Raw genomic sequence first — 25701 nt, 5'->3', positions numbered from 1 at the left:
AATTACGCAAGCGCTTCACGATTGATTCTGAGAAAAGTGTTTTGCAAATATTTTCCTTCTTTTGTTAATGCTATGAACTCTAAAATAGAATGTCAAAAGCTGATAGAATAAAATTATTTTTTGAAATTATTTATTTATTTATTCTTTTTTTGTTGTTGCAATATGCAGCTTGCCATGCAAAGATGCCAAATATATAAGAATTTCAATTTTGAATTTTTTGTCCCTTACGTTGATTTTTCAATTGCACGACAGAATAGGGGTAATATAGAATAATTTTCTTTTAAATTTTCTACATTACTTCTACATATAAAGACTAAAGTCTTTTACTAAATATCTTTAATAGGCCATTAATATTGTAATAGTAAATTAATATAATAGTTTATAATTGTAGTTATAAACTGTTATAGCATTAACGTAATATAAAATTTTAAAACTTTCCAAACTATTTTAACATATTAAGAATTTAGGTTATGAATAAATTCTATAATTAGACCATTATTAGGCTACTTATATTCACATAAGTCCTTAGACTAAAGGCCTTAGGATATTTTTCTTAGGCTCGGAGAACTAGAATACAAGGTAATTATTGGACGAATACCAGACTTATATGAAGGTAAAATAAACAAAATTAATCAAAATGAATTTATGAGGAAAGGAAATAATGTACAAAATGTATGTTAGGAGATCATATTATAATAATAAAAAACGGTAATTTAGAAATTTTTATACTATTACCATAATAGGCATTAGTTTTTGGAGAAAAAAAAACTTGCTTTAAATTAATTGATCATTAAATTAAAAAAATTTACTTTAAACCTTAATCCGATATGATGTTCTATGGTTTGGAGATTTAAAAAAAATAATTTTAAAATTTATTTCTGACACAAAGTCCTTTTTTTTTGATAAAATTCGAAAACTTAATTTTGGTTAGATAAATTCAGACCCATTAATAATAACTTATCGATAAAATAATAAATAATAAAATGATAAAATAACCATAAAATGAATGATGGTCATGATGTTTGATAGCTATATTATGTAACTATATCATATAACTATATTATATAAATATATATTATAAATACAATGAAATGAAGAGTAAGATGAAAATAATAAAAAAAATGTTACGAAATTTAATACTGCAACAAAGGTGTTCAATTTTTAAAAATAGTTGAGTAAATTTTAGATAGTGAGGGCCGATAACTAACTATAATTCAGTATTTTCAATGGAAAAAATACTAAATTATAGTTAGTTAATTTTAAATTCAAAGTACTGGAAAGTACATTTGGGAACCGTTGCTATAGAACATACTTTTGTATAGGTAAATTTTTAAATTCTGAAAAAATATCACATTTACGCACATTTATTTAACTTTATCTTCCTTGCTTAACCAAAGATATCAATTCCATTGTATTTTTTTTGTGCCGATAGAATTATTTTTTACCCGATCCTCATAATCTCTTCTATCTATAATAAATACTTACCAACTCTTTTAAAAGGTGTTAACCCGCATATTGTAATACCAGGAAATTTAGTTATTTTATCTTCTTCTTTTAGTAACGGTTCATCTAAGTCTCTATATTTCAGTGTTAGAGTGGTTGATAGGGAAGGTCTAAAAAAGAAACAACAAACATTACTTATTGACCATTTTTACTTTAAGATGTTGTTCTTTCCAATGAGACTTGCCAATACCAGCAAGTCTGCTTGGTAAAACCAAGCAAATTTAAGGCAGAGGGTGCGTTTTTTGCTTTTAAGTGACTCCAGCTATAGCCCAGAATACGACTTCATCCACACACATACGTCATATCCCATTTATAGGGAGAATTCATTCATACACTCATGCACGCATTCATCCACAGATATTAATTTTGACCTGAACCAAATAAAAATTATTTTAAGATAATGTCAATATTGAATCATAGTGTTATTATTAAACATAATGCGCAAAATTTCTACTAGCCAAATATATTTACATTAGTAAGAACTAGAGTTTCAAATTATCATATTTTCCCCGGAGAAATATTAAAAATGGAGAGCAAGAGTTTCTAACTTTGAGAGAGAAATTAATAAAATGTATGCTAAAACATACATCATAAAAGACTGAAATCTATGTTATCACTATGTCTATGTTAACACTTTTAGACATCTTGCAGAAAAAAATTCCTCTCAAAAAAATAAAAATCTTGAATTTGGGATAGAGGAAGTAAAGAAACTATCTATGTAATTAATCCCAAATCTTCCAAATGAACACGTGAATGTTGTGTTAGCAGAGTAACCAAATTTTAAGTTTAAGTTAGTTTAACTGATGTGGATTCACATGCTGGAGAAGTATAACAGTGAAGAATGTTCAATGAATTTTCAAATTTGATCCAGATTATAACTTTTTGAGCTATTTTACAGTTTTCAGTTTCTACATTCTTTTGTGATTGTAGCCTCCAAATAGCTCTTTAAAATAAATCTGTTAAAATTTTAAAAATTGCTCACATTTTTCGTGAAAAAAATGGCTAACAGAAATTTTAGTCTAACAAAAATTTTAGTATCCTTAGAACTGAAATTTCATGTCCTGATTAAGCAATATTTTGGTAAAATGAAATTCTAAATTGATTTTTCTCTTTTCATACTTAATGAGTTTTTAAATTTTAAACATTTAATGTAATGTAATTTACGTCTTAGTTTTAAAAATTTCAGTTAAAAGTTTTAAATGGAATATTAGGAGAAAATTTTGAAAAATCGACATCTAACACTAGAAAAACAGATTATTAGGCCCAACACATTTTTGTTGCTCTCTAATTCGACAAATGACTTAACTGAAAGTTTTAAATATTTCTGACGTTTCATAGTTATATCCAATTTTAATGCTTATTTATACATTCACGTTTCAGCCTTATAAAAAGGTATTTATAGAACCTTAAATATAACGGGAAGGGCTAGAACAGCCTCTTAGGTATCTTGATAGGTATCCCATATCTCCTGGCAGTTTTGGGTATGGGGTACCCTTTGGTATTGATAAGGTACACCAATTTCATTTAAAAAAATAGCAAGAGTAATTCAACATATCTATAATTATTGTTTATCGAGAAAAGGAAACTCAATTATCTAAGAATTTTATATATTAATCAATTATTTTCGTTAACCAAATCAAATAAAATATCATGGAATTTCGATGATCAAGTCTATGTTTTGATTAAATTAATTATGATTATATATTAGGACTTTGAATGTCTGATTGACATACAAACAAACAACTTGGGAAGGGCTAAACTCTCCCCTTCAGTCAATCTAGGTAAACAGCAATGCTCAGTCTTTATAATGTTAATGATTAATTTTCTGAAATAATTGTTAATTGTTATCGCGTTAAATTACGAACTTCAACACACTTTTTTGAGCCATTAATTTTTTTAATGAATTTATCTAATACTTGGACTGCGCATTTTAAATGTGCAAACAGTTTTTATTTAGAAACTCAGCATTAAATTCTGAGTCTCTAAATTAAATTTCGAAGCTCAGCATTTTATTTAGAAATCTATAATTTATTGTGAAAATATATTTGAGAACTCATCATTGCTCAGTTCTGAAATATACTATTTTTTACAATATTCAAAATGGGAAGTCATCCGGAATTTTTAGACAGATTTCGATGATATTTTCATATGATGATACGACTTTGAAATCCCCGAGAAGTTCAATTTGAACCCTTAATACGCAATCAAAGAACATGAAACTCCATAAGACACCCACTTTCCAGCACGAAGAAATGAACCCCATTTAAAATCAAAGCAGACGAAGACTCTTACTGACCATACCGCTTTGGCGGCTACTCACTCATGAAATAAATAACAATACAGTTTTGACAAAAAAAATCACTTACCTTGTGAGGGCGTTATATATTAGAACTGAGGCGTGCACAAATAGGAAAGCACTGCAAGCTAGAATGGCCAGCAACCAGAAGCCCTTCTGTGGCCTGGAACAAGGTGGGCGCAAGTGATTGACACCATGCAAAGTGCTTGTTTGTAGAAATGTATTTACGACTCTATCCCACTTGGAAGCTTTGCAATGAGCTGATTTAGGTTCAATTGAAAAACTTTGTGCATAAGCAGATCTTGAATTGACTTCACCTACTTTCATTTCTGGAGCTCTTAGCCTTCCATCATTCGCCGGAACAATACAAGACTGAAGAATAAAAAATATTGTATTAATTTTGTTACAATAAAACCTAGAAAGTACCATGCGGGTAAAAGTAGATGGTAAAAAATTCAAATTTGAAAGTGAATGGACAAAATGAATGTTCGAAAGTGGATGGGTAGAATGTAGATTTGGAAGTGGATGGACAAAATATATGTTTAAAAGTGGTTTGACAAACCGCATGTTTTAAACTGATGGACGAATATATGTTTAAAAGAGTTAGGCAAAAGTGTAAATTCAATGTAAATTGATTCAAATAAAAAGAACGAATCATTCTGATTAAATTAAATCTAATGATGAACACTATTTTTGAAAATCTTAGAGATTTAAGTGGCACATATTACCCATGTTAAATTATTTGTGCCACTTAGTAATTTGAATCGAAATCGTGACGATAGAGTGGTTAAGGTACATAGCTGCCACTGTGCATGATCGGGGCTATTTTGAATAGTGTGAGCTGTCACTGTATAGAATCAAGCCCTGTTGTGGGCTTGAAAGTCACCTCAGCTTATATGTCAATAATGCGCAAGGCTGACCATATTCTACCCTCATGCCCATGGTTTCAAATTGCGATGCATTTATTTGTTGCTGTCTTATACCACTTGTTAATACTAACAAGCACTCTTTAAGGTAGAGGGGTACGCTTCTTGTTTTCCATTGGCGCCAAGAATTGACCAAGAATCCGACTTAAAGCATTCATTTTATGACCACTTTGGGTTACGAGCTTGCTATAGTGAGAGGGTAGTCTTCATTTGAAGTAGGCATTTTTTGGTATGTTTCGTAACTTAGTTTGATGGCTCAGTACATTTAAATACGTTGGTTAGATAAGCAACATTTAGAATCATTCATTTATTCACTCTTTCTTTGACTACAAATATAAGGTTTTATTTACATATGACAGAATTCTGTAAACGTAAATAAACAGTCTTAGATTTTGTTTTAGTTTTTGAGATACTTGATGATCCATTGATAAACCCAATAAAATGTTAAGTTTAATAAGTAATAATTTTTTAAGAAAGTTTAATACGTTATGTAAACTTTAAATATAATATACAAGGCAATGAACATATATTAGACACAGATCAATCAGAAAAAAATAAATTAAATTAAAGAAGTTTTCCAGCCCAATCGTTTGCAAATAAACTTTTTTCTATATTAATTGAATGAATCTCAAAGATATAAATTAATATAAAAATAAAGTTATACACTAATTATATTAATCCATATATTTATGTAGTCACTTAGAACAATATAGCTATTGAATAATTGACAGGGATATTTCCCATAATATTTAAATAAAGGAAAGGAGAACAAAGTTAGTAGTCATTTTAATTAATTTTATCCAATAAGAAGATATTTTACTGTGAAACGTGATGCATTTCGTAATGGAAAATATCAGTCCATTAATATCGATAGTTTCAATGACTTCTAACAGTTGAAAAGTATAAGCATACCTTAAATCCAAACACAAAACTTTTTCAATTTAAAAAAAATTCATTCGTATGAGAGAAATGTTCCAATATTATTTAAAACATTATTAGTCAGAAACGGACACTTAAAAACACTCTAATTAAATTCAGTGATTTTATGGTAATTATTACTGTAAAAATTACAGTATATCAAACTTTTCTTTCGGTATAAAAATGTTCTGGTAAAAATGGATTATATTACAAAAAAATTACTGGCACCCTGTGTCCAGAGACTTTTTATAGTAATTTATTTCATAACTTTTTACAGTGAAATTTAGTTTACGTCTATCACTTATTATAAATATTATTAAATTAGCACAGAGGTCATATACTAAATGTTAGGGTAATGCAATGTCAGACTAAATTATAAATATTTTGTCATCCAAATGAGCTTAAAGGTTAAATTATTTCTTAAAGCGTAACTACAGTCCTCCATCTGTACTTTATTTTGTTTTAATAGATAAATTTACATTTTACAATTAATAATTTCTCTAGAAAAAAAACACAAACACTCTACACTGTATAATGTACCGGCACTCAGGGTGCTGTTATTTTTTTACCATAATATCCATTTCTACTGGATCATGTTACGGAACAGAACATTTGATGTACCGTAATTTTAACTCTAATTACCGTAAATATCTGAATCACTCCAATTGAATAAAAATTACTGTAAAAATTTTGCTATAGTATTTTACAATAAAAATGTATTTTATTATAAAATGGTTTTTACGGATGATACAAACAAAGTGCCGGAACTTTATACCGTAATTTGATCTGGAATTCTTTACAGTGTATGAGGTTAAATCTAACTTGGTATAGGCACTTCTCACCTCTGTCCTTGTCATCACTGTTCTCTCCAAAATATACTTTAAATATTGTTTTCCTAGTTAATATAAAATTATTTGCTACATGACGTAAATGTAAAATGATTTAGCAAATTATGTTTCATGAAAGTCTATACTTTGCATTTTAATTATGTAAATTGTACCAATATTTTGTTTAAAAAAATTCACAAATCATGCTTTATGCTCTTGATTATCGCAAATTTTGGAGAATCACCCATACCTCAAATGTCATAAAATACAGTTATAAGAATAGCTACAATCATTTAGTGATGAAAATTACATCAAACTTGCTAATTTAAAAATAAAACACAAATAGATGTTATAAATTAAAAACGCTCGGATTCAATTTAAACCTAAGTGCTAAAACAGACTATTTAAAAACAAAACAAAACAAATAAGGTTTTAGATTATAACAAATTGAATTAATTATTTTTAAATTAAAACAAAATTTAACTTATTTGCTCTGAATTATTGTGCTTTTGATAATAAGTTTATTTAAAAACTACACTAAAAACTTTCTTATCAAATTACGGTACAAAAAATGCATTGCAAGTAAAACCCGTTTTTATCAAAAAATACTACACTGTAGTTTTTACAGTAATACTTATTTAATGAGAGTGATTCAGCAATTTTACCATAATTATTACTGTAAAAATTGCGGCACATCAAATTTTTTGCAGCATAACATGTTACGGTAAAAATGGATTTTACAGTAAGAAAAATCGGCACCCTGTTTGCTGATACTTAATTTAATCCAGAATTTTTGAAAGTGTAGAATACAAATGAGAATTTTTTGTATAGTTTTGGTACAGTTCTAAAGTATTAAATACTTCAAAACATTACACGCATTTTCATAAATATTTCAAAAATTTTGTCCTCAACTTTCGCAATCGAATGAAATCAATGAGACAAATTAAAATACATTGTAAAAAATTGCGGATCATGCTACAGTATAAAGTACCGACAATTTAGGAGAATCATCCTTAAAATCCATTTTACCGTAAAATACATTTTTATCGTAAAATATTGTACCTGCATTTTTACGATAATATTTATTTGGTTAAAGTGATTAAGTGATTTTATGGTAATTATTACTATAAAAATTATGGTAATCAGATTTTTTGTTTCGTAACATGTTCCATTAAAAATGAATTTCACGGTAAAAAGTACCAGCAGCCTGAGTGTGGTACTTTTTACCTTAATTTGAGCCAAAATTTTTTACAGTTTACAGTCAAATGATATCTTCGATTTTCTTTAATTTAGAAATAAATAAGATACACTGCAATATATCTATTGCAAAACATAATATTAAACATAACTAAAATTAATTAGCAATTAAATTCATGCAAAATATATTGTATTAAAAAAAACTAATTTGGAAGTTTAAGAAAAATCTTAGGAATAGAATCCATATTAAGTTATTCAATTCTGAAACATGTAATTTTAACCGTCTTCCTAAGTTCTTAGCTTTAATTAAAATCCAAATAATTTAATTATGTTTCAATTTCTAATATTTTTAAGAAGCGAAAATAAATTATTTGTTTTTAATATGCATAATGTTTAATTTTAAATAAGATTAAATTACAGTTTTAATAAAATCGAGATTAAAAAATTCTACTGTAAGATTGATGAAAACTGCTCTCAAATTATCAATTCAACTTTATAATCTACAGCTGGTTCAAAGAATTCATGACTTAAGAATACGTTATATCATTCTAAAAATGATTAACTCACCCGCATAGACAAAGAGTGAGTTTATACAACCAAGCTTCAAATTATCTTTTCAAATAAAGTTAACATTTTCTTCAAAGCGTTTGCAGATTTTAAAGAGAAATTAACTTATCAGAATAAAATCTTATCAAAAATATAATAGATTTTTAGTACTATTCAATTGAAAAAATGAATTAAATTTTTGCATACAACACACTGCATGATATTCAAAATTTTTATGCGTGAAATTCAACTTTAATTGCATCTTTTGAATCAACCAAAATACTCCGTATTAGGATTGTACAAAAAGTAGATTAAAAATATTGCGATTTATTTTGCATTATTATTATTCTTTGCATTGGGTGTGGCAGTGTTGAAAATTATTTTTTTTTTATGATACAGTAAAGAATTTTTATTCAGTGAAAAACCTTTTAGATAAATTCCTTATATTCAGTATAAAGGTTTTCAAAGAATAAAGTTCTTTTAAGAAAATAAAACTCTAATATTATAAAACGCAATATAATAATATATATTGAATAGAGCATTTACTAAATGAAATTAAATACTAGATGCATCATTATTTAGAAAACATTATAACTTAAAGTAAGCTCTTAAAAGTACACAATTGAGCTTGAATAAATAAACAGCAAGTATAGTTACGATGAGATTTAGAAGCCCAGTAAAGGTACAATTTTGACAACTACGTTTAAAAAAAAAAAGTTTTTCTTAACTTTAGCAATATTAACTACTGAAACAAATAGAAGATATCAGAATAAGTTGTGTAACAATAATATGATATATTTAATAATCTATACATAACTTTAGTTATACTATATCCTTAAACTGGACATTCGGAAACTACAGTAAAACCTAGTTAAATCGAATAAAAGCTTAAGCAAAACTTAAATAAATTTAAATAAAAAGGTAACAAATGTACCAAGCGACCTGAGTTTTTGCAAAGTAGCCCAAGTGATGAAAGGTACCTAATTTATCAGCTAGGGTGTTCTCAATTCATCGTGTTTTTTTAGGAATTAGAGGTGGCTACTATTTAAGCTACTCCCTTCTAACTTAATTCAGAGTTAGCACTAATTAATTAGCACATTTTCTGTCATTCTTTTAATATATATAAAATAATTACTTGAGCCGCGATGGCTCAGGGGATAGAGTGTTCGCCTTCCAATGAGGCGAATGAGGGTTCGAAACCCAGTCGATACGAATTCCGCCTCTCGCTTGCACCGACCACAATGCTGACGTGAAATATCATCAGTGGTAGACGGAACATGGGTTAGAGTCCCCTTGCCATTAGGGTAACCGTGGGAGGTTCTCGCGGTCTTAATCTCCATGTAACGCAAATGCGGGTTAGCTCCATCAAAAAGTCCTCCACGAAGGCAAATTTCTCCCAATGCTCGATCCAGGAGTTCCCTTGTCTTCTGGATTGGGTTCAAAACTACAAGGCTACGGAGTTGAACATTAGTAGTCGTGAACCCATGAAAATTGGGTCGGCTGTTCAACGACGGTTATAAAATTATAAAAATAAAATAATTACTTAATTGAAAACATAATCATTAGTAGGGTGTTTTCTTTTTTGTGCTTCACAACCTGAAAAAAATAAACTTTGTTTATTTGCGAAAAAGATTTTAGAATGCCCAATAAGTTTTTCACATAAATATTTGAATCAAATTTAAACAAAAATTAAATGCTTGTATTGAATTTCCTATTAAAAATCTAAACTCGTGTAAAATATTTGAAAAAAATAAAACATGTTTTTGAATATGCACTAATTAATTTGCATATTTATATTGCATCATTCAAACCATCTTAGAATGTAAACTTCTATCATAAGAGCAAAATATATTTAGGGCATTGCAGTTTTTATTTTGTAAACAGTATATTGATTAAAGTGTTCTCAGACAATTTTCCATTAATAATAAACAGAGGTTTTTGTTTAGGGAAACATTTTTTTCTTAACCTCTCTAAATCATAAATGAATAAAATTTTATTTGTTTCGTCACAAAAATCAAAACTTCTTTGAAGTACCTCATGAAAATGATCGAATGTAAAAGCTTTTGTTTGAGAAAACATCTTAGCTGAATATCTTTATAGCCGTTAGCATAATGCATTTTCTTTTAGAAAACAACGGACACTTAATGGTAAATTAATAGTTCGAAGAAAAAAAGAATTTCTTTGTTTATTGGGAAAATAAAAAGTACATTAAATTTTAATTCACAGTTCTTTTTAAAAGGTGAACGAATGTTGATAATGGACGGAAATTGAAAAAAAAATATTGACTTAATCATTCGTATACTTTTAAAAAGGTATAGTTGATCGATAAAGTTTCTTTGTTTTCCTGTCTAATTTTTCAAACAAATACTTATAATATGTTGTCATTTCCACATGAAAAGCTATTTGCATGTTTGATCGATAAAGAATCTATGGGCTTATAAAAATAACTTAAAACATTCTTGGAAGCTCAATAAAAAATTTAATATTTTAATTGAAGGCATAACTAAAGTGCTGAATAATTTAACAAAATTAGTCAGCGATAAAATTTTTATTCACAGCTAAGTTGAATGTGTTTTAATGAAAACTAATTGATTTGCTAACTAAATACTTGATGCAATTACAGTTAATATTTCTAGAAATTTTTAGCCGGTTTTAATCAGTGGTATGTACTGACTTATTTGAAATAATCAGTCCGTACGTACCACTGATTTAAATACTGATGAATACCACTTATTTAGCACGCATTAAATACCACTGATTTGAATCAGGAATTCAAAAAAGTATTGCCCTTTAATTACACACATTAAAGACAGTAATTGAGAAGTTGCATTAAAAAAGAACTGTCAGAACAGAAAATTTTACAGAAACGAAAAGAACAAAAACATTTGTTGTAAAGTTTGCGAATTAATACCAACTTGACCGTTAGTAAAACTCCAAAACTAAGTGACTCAGTCTATATATTTATCTATTGCGCTTACCATTGTTTTGTAATCAAAATTCTGTTTCAATGCAAAAACGTTTTTTTTTCTTCTTCTTTTTCTTTTTTAACTCCTTCCTTCTCGCTCCCGTGAAAATGACGGGGTGAGGTTTCGCCCTCTATTTCTCGCTCCCGTGAAATTTCCGTGCTGGAGTGTTCAGTAGTAACGCGCCTATAGATCTATTTAGATCTATAGGCGATTTAGATCTATAAGATCTAGTAGATCTATTTTGTTTATGCTAAATAAAAGATCTTAGACCCGTGGTGGCTCATGGGACAGAGTTCTTACTTGCCAATGAGATGACCCGGGTTCGAATTCCGCACCCGGCACGCACCAGACAATTAAGAATCTCGGCAATTTAGAGTCAAATAAAAATGACCTTTACTGATATAATTATGTGTAAAAGAATTACCAATTACGAAAGATAGGTGGCTAAGGGGATAGAGTCATTGCGACACAATGAGGTGAACCAGGTTCGAATCACAGCGATGGCTGGTCGATGCGAATATCGCACCCGACTCAAAATGAACACAGTAGTGACGTAAAATTTTCTCAGTGGTAAATGGATCATGGGTTTGAGTCCTCTTGCCGTCAAGCTAACCGTTCCATGTAACAGAAATGCTGGTTAGTTTCATCAAAAAGTCCTCTAGGAAGGCAAATTTCTCTCGATACTTGATCCAGGAGTTTTCTTGTCTTCTGGATCGGGTTCAAAACTGCAAGGCTACGGAGTTGAACTTTGATAGTCATAAACTCAAAATTGAGTCGACTGTTCGACGATTGTTGTAAAATAATATAAAAGTAAAATAAAAGATCTTAGTCAAAAATCCCTTTGTTTATGTTTATTCATGTAAGTTTAGCATTAAGATTTTCAAGTAGAATTTAAACGTGAAGTGATATCAATCAATAATTACATTTTTATTCATTTCTACTTGGATACAAATAATTTATCTTTTATTAATACAAAATTTCGTTAATTTAAATTAATACTTTAAGTTACCCCTGGAACCATGCTTAAGTGCCTATATGATAGTAATTGCATGCGTTAGGCCTAACACTAAAACATTTTTATTCTGCGTCACTTAAATTACGCTGCGTCGGTGAGTTTTCAAATCTGGACTCAGCTCGAAGTGGTAATAAAAATAGACACAGCATTTTATTCCATTTTTCAAACTTCTTTTATGAGAATTTTTTCTTAAGGAATAAACTAATAAATCCAAATAAATTCGTCAAGTGAGATCGTCTAAACTGAGACATTTGCATAAAATCACTTGGTGCATTTTATTAGACAAGTCTTTTTTCTAAAAAGAGAGAGAGAGCTGTTTTTTCAAGGTTGCTATTAATTTATTAGAGTGGCAGTAAATTTAAGTAGTAGGAATTTTGAGTTTTAAAACTCACTTTATTGTTTAGAGTTCTGAACCGCCTGAAAAGTTACATCTATGTACCTAGTTCCATCCTCACCGCGAAGTCTGGGACTTTGCCCCATAATGACTATTTAAAAAGAAAAAAAAGATAAAAAATCATTTAAGAAGGAAAGGGGAAAAAAGCAAGAAAACGTCAGCACGTAACTCTCCGTTAAGTTGTTAAATTAGAGTTTAAAACTGAAAATGCGCTTTTCTTGCAGTGTCAATTTTTGTAAACACGCATTTCAACCTGGTTCATATTTGTAAACACGCATTTTGAGCTGTGTCCAGAATTAAAAACTGTCCGTCGAATAAATCCTGATCATTCTGAGTCAACAAGTTTAAAATAAGACACTGATCATCACATAAAAATATCAGCTACATATTTTTAAAATCTACTCACAGATTTTCATGCCTGCTACATGAACATTGAAAATATGCTACTTTGCAATTAGTAAAATAATATTATAAGCAAGGCATTCATTCAACGTACAGTTTATGCAAAATATCGCGAGGATTTAAAAACAAAAGGAGAATAACAGTAATTAGTCGCTTTCTTTTACTTACGCGATATTGTGTCAACGCGATATTATGCCACGCGTTATCACGAAAATATGAGTAAACATACATCGAAATATTTTATCGCGGGATAATTTGTGAAATTAAATGTTCGCTCTTTTAATTACAAATTATTTTGAAAATAATTTTATTATACTAAGAATGAGTCCAGACGATGCTATGTATATATATATATATATATATATATATATATATATATATATATATATATATATATATATATATATATATATATATATATATATATATATATATATATATATATATATATATATATATATATATATATATTTATATATATATATATATCGGCTAAAACATTATGACGGCGAAAACAGAGATTTTTATTCGCTACCCTAGAAGCGCGCATAATTTACATAGATTGTAAATAATTCGTAAAACATTTTTTTAATAAATTAATTTGCTCCATAATTTATTATTAAATAATGTATCAAACAGCAAGATATTCTTTCTATGCTTAAGGTATTTTGAAATCTATCATGTTATAATAATTATTAAGTTATGATAAGGAAATTTTAGAAGTAGAAGAAAAATGCTCTTTAAAACTAAATGATGCAAATAATATTTACTGTTACAGAAACTAAATATGTAGTGATGAAAATATTCAATTTAAACGATTAAATATAAAATTTTGATTCATAAAATATACAAACCATTCTAAGTACAAAAGCTTGCGAAGTCTACTACGAAAAAAAAACTTTTAAATTAAAACATTAAATTTTACACGAATTTTTTTCAACATCCACAAACTTGCCAACATCCAGACAAGAAACCTATATAAATCAATGATGAACTGAAAGATTCTATCATTCTTTTATTCCATAAAGTAGTGGGAGGATGGGAAGATATAGAATACTTTAAACAGAACAAAATCGTCTTTATCATCTAACTCCCTGTTTCAACCTACCTTTTTACCAGAGATGATTAGAAGTAAATGTTCCAGCAATTCTGCTTACCTGTGCGTGCCAATATCAGTTACCCATGTTTGTTCGCTAAAATGAAACAGCGGGCGTATAAACGAACATTTTTTTTCTCTTTTTTTATGTTTAAATTTTTTTTTTCGATCGCAGTCTATTATTGTGAAGACAACTCCTAATGGACTTCGTAACTCCTTTCTGTACTGCAAATTTTTTTTTCTTCTCAGGTACATTCATCATTCTGTTCGTGACGTAATTAGAATGTAGAAATTGATTTTATTCGGTCTAAAATGAAAGTGCTACTTTTCTAAGTATGCTGCTATAAAATTCTTAATGAAGTAAACTACATATTTAAATAATGAGAAAAACGAATTATTTGGACCATTTTATCGATATTACATGTTAATTAAGACACAAAATCGTCCATCAAAATCTATTGAACATTTTTTCGATGATTGAACGCATAAAAGTCAAAACAATCGGACAAGTTTTCAAACTATTTTTAAAAAAATGGACTACTCTATAAAACTTTCGATTTACTGATCGGATTTTCCCGTTCTAGGATTCAATGATAATGGTTCGAGGGGGTGACCTCAAATATGCTAATTAATTATTGCAGACGATATCTTATGTGACGAAATCAGACATAAAAGCATTCTTTCTTTGAATAAACATAAAATTTTCACGTCGGATTCGGATTTTTGTACGCCAATAAATAAAGAGGTAGTCGCAATCTGGTAAATATGGCCTATAATATAAATTTGGTCAGGAGAGGGGGTCGAGAGTTTGGACCATTTAATGTTAACTTTATTCTTTAAGTCTTCCGCTATATATCGTAAACTTCTTAAAAGAGATGAAAAATTTTTTGCATACAATTATAAAATTCGTTTATCCTTAGAAAATTTCAAGAACAAAATAACTTTTAGTAAATGATTATTATTTATTATTATTTTAGTCAATAATAGTTGAGAAAAATTTTAATTGTAAAGTATACAATATTTTTTTACAAAAATATTGTATACTTTACAATAAAAATAATGTTATTATGCAAGGCCAAAAAAAAGAATGATTTTGTTTTGAGCAAAATCGTTCGAATAGTTCATGAGAAACAAATATGCAACCATGAGCCTCGATGGCTCAGGGGATAGAACGTTCGCCTCCCAATAAAGTGACCCGGATTATAAACCCAGTGATAGCTTATCAATACGAATACCACACCAGACTCGCACTAATCATAGTACTGACGTAATATATCCTCAGTGGTAGGTGGATCATAAGTTAGAATAGTTCCCTTGCCGTCTGGCTACCATGGGAAGTTTTCAAGGTTTTCTTCTCCATGCTAGTTCCATCAAAAGATCCTCCACGATGGCAAATTTCTCTCAGTATTTGATTGAGGAGTTCCATAGTCTTTGGATTGGGTCCAAAAATATAAGTCAACGGAGTTGAACATTGGTAGTCATAAGCTCCAAATTGGGTTGGCTAATCAGTGACGTTTATAAAATAATATGAAATATACAACCGTTAATAAAAAAGAATTGTGTTATTCGGTATAAATAATTAAACCACGCATTTTTACTAAATAATTTCAATGCTGTTGCTAATGTCGTCGGCCATTAAGGCAGAGGGGGAGTGATTGTCCTTGTTTTCCTATGGCGCCATCTTTGGCCTGAAATACGACTTCTGCCACACCCATACGTCCCACCGGTTTATAGGGTGTACCCATTCATTCTTATACAGACCGTAACTTTGACCTGAACCAGAGCACGATCAATCTCCAATTCAGTACCCCAAGAGGTATTGATTTGTTATGGGAACATGGAGAACTTCGTGATCAGACGTGCACCAGTCACTTACAGTTTAACGAGCACCAGTCACCATTTACTACGCGGGGAGTCTTCGACCGCCTGGATTCGAACTCCTGTTCTCACAAACGCGTGTCCAACACCCTTCCAACCAGGCTATCCCGGCCTATAATTTCAGTAACTGAAGATAACGCGTGACTTAGAAAATAACTATAAGATCACATAGTGTTTCGTTTGCATTCATTAGTTTTCGAAAAATAATCCTTTCAAATTCCCCTTTTAATTTCAATTAAACAACAAATGAGACGTCTATTATTGACACATTGATTCGCTCATTTTGGCCTTTCCTGAGATCTGATCGCATCTAATACTGAATGAAAGTGTCAATAGAAAAGAGTAATAATTACATCACGGAAACTATTTTCCGGGAATTGTTCTCACTGCAAAACAACTCATCTCTGTCCCCTTGGGATAACAATAAAACTAAAAGAGAAAAACGTGGAAGCCATTATGAGTAAATATAACTTCCGGTTAACACTTTATCATTCCCCCTTGCTGAAAAATAAATGAACACAGCGAGGAAATTCACCCCAACACAGTTTGCAATTCCGAGTAAGGTGAGGCTATTAAAAACACACTATTTTCACACTTTGCGCCATTTTCTTTTCATATACACTGAAAAAAATTACGGTGAAAATTACAGTGAAAAGTATTGAAACTCCGAGTGCTGCATTCGTAAAATCCATTATACTGTAAAATCTTTTTCACAGTGAAATTTTAAACGGTATTTTCGATTATTTAATTAATATGATTGAGTGATGATTTTACTGTAATTATTACTATTAAATCACTAAATCATTGTAATCATATAAATATTACTGTAAAAAATGCAGTACAATGGATTTTTGCTCCACAAAAAATTTCGGGGAAAAGTAGTGGCACCCTGAGTTCCGGAACTTTTTACCATAATTTGAAGCGGAATTTTTTACAGCTAAAGGTACATAAGTATAATAGCAATGAAATTTAACTATGTTTCTTCATTTAGGTTTTATATTTAAATGAAATTAAGTTATAAAATCTAAATGAAGAAACAGCAGTATTTTACGCGCTAAATAAACATTTCAAATGCCTTGCAAATTGTCTACAAAATATTTTGAATTCCCTTATTATATATATCCAGGATTAGTCTAAATTATTTCGGCAATATAAAAGGGTTGATATACAAGCAATGAAGCTTATTATCACGAAACTTTATATAGAAAAGGATATCTTTTCTAATAATATTGAAATAACTGTTTAAATAAATCATAAGTTGAAAATGGGAATTTTTTTTTTAAATACAAGAAGGCTCCGCCCACTGTTCGTTTCATTCACCAATCCCCATGGCTGCATCCTATTTTTCATGTTTTTTCCACCTTAAAAGGCGATATTTTACAAAAAATCGAAATCAACGTATAAATAAAGAACATTTCTTTAAAAAATACGAAATTACTATAATTTTATGAAAGAATATTTTGTTAATATGTTAATCGTAACAAAATAAAAAATCACCTGGTTTCAAAAATAAATCAATCCTACAATCAACTTCGAAAAATAAATCAACTCCTTGAAAACTCAACTCCTTATGAAAAACTTATTGACTTACCTGGTTTGGAAAAAATAAATTAGAAATAATTCTACTATTTATAGATATGTACATTATTATAACAATGTAAATTGGTAACGATTTTCCGCCTTTATCTCTTCCCAATCAAGTCTTTTATATTTTTGAACTCTTTAATGCGAATATGAAGATTTGGCAGCATCTAACACAGGGGTTTCCAACTTACATGAGGCCGGGGGACGCAATAATAAACACCAGTCAAATGGTGGGCCGAAACTTTATCAAAATTTTATATAGGACTCTTTTATGTTTGTAGGATTACTGTCAGATTTTAATCAAGTTGTACAAAACAGAAGTATTGAATTGCAAATTAAAATATGAAGTAGATGTTTAAAAATATTTAATTGCATATTAAAAATTTCTGACTACTATACACCTATGTATTAAACAATGAATGTGCAACAGATAGGTAACACAACTGACACTCATTGGCTCCTGCAACAGGGACGGAGGAAGTGCACTTGCATTCGAATGGAAACTTAATAAAATAAGAATTATATTTTGCTCTTAAATATAAAGTTTTCTTTAATGTTAAAAACAGAATAACAAGCATGACAAATTATGTAATTAAGCATCATTTTGAATCTTCTCTTAATCAGAAACTTAGTGACAAGTTTTTTTTTCCTCTTTTAAATTTAATTTTGGGATAAATTAACATTTTTTACGACTTATTAGGAATTATAATAATAAAAAAAAAATTCTCGAGTATCTTAAATTAAATTTTTTCCTTTTCCACTCCGGACATATTCAATTCAAAGAATTTAAATAATACATGATATTCATTACCTCCTTCATGCATTTTAAAATTTGCAAATGTAAATAATTTTGTCCAAAATGAATGGTTTCAAAAAGTCAAATCAGAGAATTACTTCGAGAAAATTTCCGATACGCACATGCTAAATTATATTCACAAAAAAAAAAAAAAAGTCTCACACAAAAAGAATCTCATACATGATTATTTTTGTATTTTAATAAATATTTTCTTGGATGCAAAACCTGAGAAATAAATTTTTTTGCGCCGTTGGTATGTTAAATTTTTACAAAAACGAAGAAATTAGTTTTTTCTTTTTTCGCCTTTTTTTTTTTTAACGAAAGAAAAGTATTTTAAACCCATATAGAGTAAACCAACCAGTGAAGGAACATTTCATATATATTGATTAAAAATAAGAACTTGAAAGTTTTTCTTTAGACTGATTGGTAACAATAGCTTACTGCCAAACAATAGGAAGTCATCTAGCAATGTTTTGGATTACCTGGTCAAATAGACTTCTCTGCAAAAATGTTTGAATTTGTTATATCTCTGCAACACCTTGTTTCTTTGAAAAAATTATAAGGTGAGTGTTTGCATTTATATGTTTGAAGTGGAATTAATTGCATGTAATAGTTTTATTTTTCTCACTGTGAAAAAGAGAATTCAAAATATAGGGGGTGTTTATTCACTGGATCACCAAACGATGAAAAACCAGTGAAGAAACAAGTGTTCCTTTACTGGTTTTTTTTCTAAGTTAATGATAATAAAAGATAAACTTTCATTTTCTTGTTCCTTTAGTGATGTTCCGCATCAAAAGTATGTTAAAAATACGAAAAACAACTACTAACCAGTGAGGGAACAGGCATGTTCCTTTACTGGGCATAGATTTCCCAGTGAATAAACAGTATGTGTTAATATGTTGACACTTTACTTTTCAATTCATGATTACAAAAAAAAAGTTAACATTTTCCAAGTATTTGTATGTTATAATTTCAAGAATAGGCTTGTTTTTAGATATTTGTATGGCATATAAATTCATGAAGAACATTAAAAAATAACCAAAATTAAGTGTTCCTTTACTGAGAAATTTTGTGTTCCTTCACTCGTAAGAGCTGTTCCTTCACTTGGTCTTCTCACTACTTGTTATTTGAACCTCCAAAACTTTAAAACAATATTATGTAAGTTCTCTAAATTTTTTTTACATAATTTGCAGTTAGTAACAAATATGTTGACACTGTCATTTAACTAAAATTACGAATTTTGAAATTAATATGATTTTTTAAAAGGCAAGCGAAGCTTAAGTGTTCTTTCACTGGTTAGTTTACCCTAGACTTTTTTTTAACTTTTTATATCTGTCGTTGACGGGCCGACAAAATTTTTATGGGTTTACGACTACTGATGTTCAACTCCGTAGCCTTGTAATTTTGAACCAATTGTAATTTGAAGACAAGGAAACTCCTGGATCAGTACCCCCAGGGGTATTGATTTGTTACGGGAACATGGAGGACTTTGCGACTCGACAGATTTAACGTGCATCAGTCACCATTTACTACAAGGGGAGTCTTCGGCCGGCGGGGATCGCACCCACACCTCTTAGACATGGGATCAGTGCCCTACCAACCAGGTTATCCCTTCCCTTCATATAGACTTTTTACGAAAATTGTCCGCAGAAAAGTGACAACTAATATATATTAGTTCGAGGGCAGCTAGTTGGTAACCACTGATCTAAACTGCCTCTATCTTTTTTTAATTATTTGGTTATTTTTAACACGAATTCAAGTGTGAGCGTACAAAAAAATTGAGATAGGTAGAGACAGAGAGATAATAAAAAGATTTATCAAAATATAGTTACAACGAGTATCAAATTTTGCTGCAATTATGTTCAAAAGGTTTTTTAAAAATTACACACATTGCTTAATTCAATATTTCACACTTCACTTCAAATTCAATCTTAGTGGGCGCGCCTAAAAAATTATTGGCATCGTTGGCAACATTTTTAATAATTTGTAATAAAATTAGTTTATTTCTCATTCAGTAAATTTGTTTCATTATAACTCGAAAATATGTCCCTTAAGCAATGTAGCTGTGAATAAAGCAGGAAACAGAAGAATTCTTGTTTTTCTCATTTTTCAAAAACTTTAAAATTTATCAGGCTGTTCTGGCAAAATCTCTCTATATATATTTCTCTTACACGGCACCAAAAAAAAAGCCTCATTACAGCTCTCCGAATGGCAACGTTAGAAAATCGACCAATGATTGCTGCTAAAAATGTCGCATGGCAAATGTCACATGAGGTGGCTCAACAAAAACGGAAACAATAAACTTTTAAAAACGGAAACAATAACCAGAGTGAGCATTATCAGGTTTTCAATTCAGATTCACGCCCTAAAAACATGATAATATTTAATTTAAACTGGCTCAACATATAGCGCTTTTAAAAACGGAAACAATAAGCAGAGTGAGCATTATCAGGTTTTTCAATTCAGATTCATGCCCTGAAAACATGATAATATTTAATTTAAACTCAATTAGGAATTAATTAGGCTGGCCTTCTTCATGACTATAAATAAGTCACAAGGTCAGACTTTTGAGAAAATCAGTTCAGTATTGACTAAACAAGTTCTTAGTCATGGACAACTTTGGCCTGTCAAGAGTTAAGTCATTTGACAGCCTTTCAGTAATTGCTCCAAGATGCCAAATCTATAATTGTGTTTTCAAAGAAATTCAAAATGCTTAGTGTTAATTTCTTAGAGCTTTGCAGAAAAAAAATGTTTTTTGGGAAAAATTTAATTGAAGCTTCTATTGGCAGTAGGCAAGGGGAACTGCCAAAATCAAAACTCCCCGATTAGAAATGCAGCATGGCGACCTCCACGTGGTATTTCTCGGGTAATGCTAACAGACATGCATTTTAATTTATTGTATGTAAAACATCCTTATTTTGTTTTAAAATGCTATGTACTTTATCACAAATGTTAATTAATATAGAAATTGATTTCAATAATGCTGATCACCAAAAAATATTTCATTTGGTGATAAAACAAATTTTTGTGTTCTTGAAAATGAAAGACTTTTTGAGGGTTATTATCTCACAAGGAAAAGTTAGGGTTTAAAGTTTATATTTTTAAATAATAAAATTTTTTTCTAAAACTTTCAGAATTTTTAGCATTAACTAATTTATTATACACATTTAGTTGAATTTAGGTGAGTAACTGCAATATTTAATAATTTATTTTGCTAATATGTTTTTCATTTAGCTAATGTTTTGATTTTTTCACCATGTACAATCTAAATAGCTAATATACTTTTTTAAAAGCCAATAGGAACATTGATAGAATTCTTCTCCATAAGTACAATGCTATGTCTTTGATGATAAAATACTATGTCTTTGATGATAATATACTATGTCTTTGTTCTAGAACATTGTGTTCATTGGCGAGCGAGAGCAGCGAGCCATGGTTCACGGCGTGAACCACATAGGATTGCGTAGTAATTCTCGGGGGTTGGCGAGAATTAACGAGCAGGGGGCGGAGCCTCCTAGTAAATTATATTGTATCAAAATTTGTAGTAGGAATTTTTTTTTAATGTAATAATTGTATCGTGAAACGTATCTGATAACTAAAATAATTCTGTAACTCAGCTAAAAATTCACAGTAAGGGTGGTTTTCATGAAATTCAGAATGTTGCGTAAAGACCACTTTGTTTTAACCTAAGAATCCGTATACAATTCATTTGCTTTACATAACAGAAACCACTGTATTAATCTGCAACATTATAGGAAAATTCTAAAATATATAAGCGAAAAATGTGTTAATTTATGTGTGCTCCAATGTTGCACTTTGAAGTTCAGAAGGCTTTAAAAGGCAAGAATGTCCAACATTACACTACTAAATTGCACATTTAGAATTGCTAATTAGTTTATATGCTATTAGTTTGAAATTAGTTCTAAAAAAAATATATATCAGTAAAAATAGAAAAAAAATTTCGACTTTTAATTTTTGCTTCTTGAAATAAATCAATGCTAAAATTAAATTTAATAAATAAATGAAACAACCGGCAAGCTTAATAAAAAATTTAAAATATTCTAAGCCTTTTAAAATGAAAAGCCTCATAAATTAAAAGCAAACTATGTTTCTAATGAGAATGTAGGGAAAGCGAGAGGGAATAAATATAATGAAGCCAACCCAAGTCGCAGGAATCCATTTAAAAGAAAAATAGAGGTAAATCAACAATATTATAAATACTTAAAAATTTTTAAGCGAAAAATCATAATTTTTCATGACTTTATGTATTTTAAAAAATTTCGAGTATCCGAACTTTTTTTTTAAAAATTTAACCAAACGTATTTAAAGAAAAAAATAGTGCGTGGAGTCCCTCCGCTCGGAAGAAGTTAAACTTCGTAACCTGCGACGTTAATTGTAGAAGAATCAGCAGTCGTAGAAGGATCACTAGTTCTATTCAACGACTCTTTTTCCTGCTCCGCTCGCTTCCGTGCTCTGTTATAACGGTAATATTGTGCATTTTTCCAGTGGAAGTGCTTGTGTTTGCCTCATCGTCTAGCCATGGAAAATATATTTGTATTAATAATGTATGTGAATGCGTCATAATGTAATTTCAAAAGAGAAAACCTAACAATCAATTGATATTCACAAGAGACGTACCTTGACAGAACCTTAAATCCGTCGCATTGTCCGTGGGATTGTTTTCACTCATTTTTTACAATTGTTATCCACTAAATTTGAAAATAAAAAATACTACCCTATTAAATTATATGTGTATCAAAACAAACTAAAAAAATATTTATAGAAAAACAATACTTTTATTATTTTTATGCTAGTGAGAACCAAAACAATATGGAAATGAATGAGGGAAAACTGTATCCTACCACGTGATTTCCCGGCCAATAAAAATGTAGCGTTAAACGTTTAACGCAACCTTGTTGGAAGTCGCATAAGAAGTATAACTTCAAAAATCGACATTTTAAAAACTATGGGGAAATTAGCTGTAGAAAAAGTTATAGAAAAACTCAAGAATTTGTGATAAAGTAAACGCGAATTGAGAGTGTTAAAAAATGATTACTGAAATGCGGGAATCGATATCTCTGAGTCACTATAGTTGCGTATTTAAAATGCGAAAAATTAATATTTATGGGTTTCCGATGGATTTGTAGCATTCGAATCGATTTTATTTCAGCAATCTGTAGAGATAATAAGGTGGAGAAATATACTGCGCTGTAAAATGTTGACGCGAACTTAACGAGATTTAAAAGAAGCTGTTCTAAAACAATTGAGAGAAGCAGTTCTAAACGATGAAAGAAACGATACTGAAACGTTAGTATCTCTCTTGATTTTCATATAGAATAAAATCTTTTAAGTAGGAAAACCATATGGAACTGAAAACTACATTAAACATAGTTCTAAAGAAAAGCATCACGGAAATTTTGAAAAATATTTTTATTAAATAAAAAGGAAAAATAGTAAGAAAAGGGAAAATATCGTAGTACATTCCTATACAACTGAAAAGAGGAGGAGAGGGAAGGGAGAAGGGCCAAAGGCATGAAACCGGTTTCTCCCCAGACGGCGCATTCGAGTGTTGCGATCGTCAATAATAATAATAATAATAAATTATAAAGTAATTTAAAAAAAAGAAAAAGATAAAAATAACCTTTTTTTTAAAGGCCAATTTACCAAAACTAAGTTCAGTAATTTATTTTACAACAGCGCATTCTTACAATGAAAAATCAACACTTAGTATTAAAGGCACTTCCATAAAATACAATCACCGTACACAACGCAGCTAGACATTTGTTTAATATCGCCAAATGCCCATAGTTTAGGCATAATAAAAATTAATAAATGAAGGATCTCATTCCTTTAAATTTCCTTATATTTCTGAATTCGATGTTCTACAGTGGATATCATTTATTGCTATGTAGAAGTCTGCCATTTTCCCGATAGTTATAAAAATATGTTTATACTTAAAAGTGCAAAAAACATTACTTTAACATACTTGTATTAATAATAACAATGTAATCTCTCTGTTCTACAGTAAAATGATCGTTAATGGAGGCGTCTATTGACTTCAAAATTGTTATCCAAGATATGATTTTTCGCAAACGATTTTAATTTTAGTCAGCGTCATTTTCTTGGAGTGGAATTGCCACTGCTGTTGACGTCATGAAAACACGGATCGATGTATAAAATTTAGAGTCAAATAAAAATAACCTTTGCTGATATAATTATGTGTAAAAAAAATTACCAAAGATAGGTGACTAAGGGAATAGAGTCGTTGCCTCACAATGAGGTGAACCGGGTTCAAACCCCAGCGATGGCTGGTCGATGCTAATTTCGCACCCGGCTCCAACCGATGACAGTACTAACGGAAAATATCCTCAATAGTAGACGGCTCATGCAGAGTCCTTTCGCCGTCAGGCTAACTGTGGCAGGGTTTTCTCTCAATGCAATGCAAAAGCAGGTTAGTTTCCTCAAAAAGTCCTCCATGAAGGCCAATTTCTCCAAATACTTGCTCCAGAGTCGCGATGGCTCAGGAGACAGTGCGTTCACCTTCCAATGAGGTGAACCGGGGTTCGATCCCAGTCGATACGAATTCCGCATCCGGCTTGCACCGACCACAGTGATGACGTGAAATATCCTCAGTGGTAGACGGATCGTGGGTTAGAGTCCCCTTGCCGTCAGGCTAACCGTGGGAGGTTCTCGTGGTCTTCCTCTCCATGTAAAACAAATGCGGGTTAGCTCCATCAAAAAGTCCTCCACGAAGGCAAATTTCTCCCAATACTCGATATAGGAGTTCCCTTGTCTTCTGGATTGGGTTCAAAATTACACGGCTATGGAGTTGAACATTAGTAGTCGTAAACCCATAAAAATTGGGTCGGGTGTTCAACGACGGTAATAAAATGAAAGTAAAATATGTACTTGATCCAAGAGTTACCTTGCTTTCTGGATTGGTTAAAAAATTACAAGGCTGAGGAGTTGAACATTGGTAGTCGTAAACCCAAAATTGGGTCGGCTGTTCAACCGATGTTATAAAAATTATAGAACTATTTTAAATAAATAAAGAATTATGTTTTTTGTTTAAGTTTGTATTTAATTTCATATCATAAAAATTAGTTAGCTTTTATGCCTGTTTGTTTGAGATGCTTAGGTTCTTATCAAAAATTTTTTTTTCTAACTTAACTTTTATCTAAAAAATAAATCATTGATGGCATCGTCTTTACTGTACTCTGACAGCATCACGAGGTTGTAGATCTCCTTAACAGACACCAAAAAGAGCTTTCGAAATATTAGCCTCACACAAATATTTTGAATACATTTTAATCTACTAATTTGCTTTATTAACATTTTTTGTTTTGATATTTTTTAA

General features: G+C 30.0%; 1 protein-coding gene across 2 annotated transcripts in view; it reads right to left on the bottom strand.

The window, feature by feature from the left end:
- Nucleotides 1-14116, bottom strand: part of LOC107436411 (bile acid-sensitive ion channel) — a 35594-nt gene extending 21478 nt beyond the window's left edge. Inside the window, exons 1-3 of one of the 2 annotated variants that reach the window (XM_087153955.1) lie at nt 13845-14116; nt 3870-4171; nt 1486-1613 (exon numbers count right to left, since the gene is read on the bottom strand). In XM_087153955.1, the coding sequence (XP_087010081.1) occupies nt 1486-1613; nt 3870-4171; nt 13845-13847 (433 nt within the window). In that variant the 5' untranslated portion in view covers nt 13848-14116. Of the gene's footprint in view, nt 1-1485; nt 1614-3869; nt 4172-12586; nt 12828-13844 lie in introns of those variants that run through there. The other variant, XM_087153956.1, reaches the window with a different exon arrangement.
- Nucleotides 14117-25701: the final 11585 nt, after the last annotated feature.

Source organism: Parasteatoda tepidariorum, chromosome 10 (genome assembly GCF_982258835.1).
Source record: "Parasteatoda tepidariorum strain Cologne lab strain chromosome 10, Ptep-v5.0, whole genome shotgun sequence".
Classification (NCBI taxonomy): Eukaryota; Metazoa; Arthropoda; class Arachnida; order Araneae; family Theridiidae; genus Parasteatoda; species Parasteatoda tepidariorum.
This window is presented reverse-complemented; position numbering and strand designations above follow the sequence as displayed.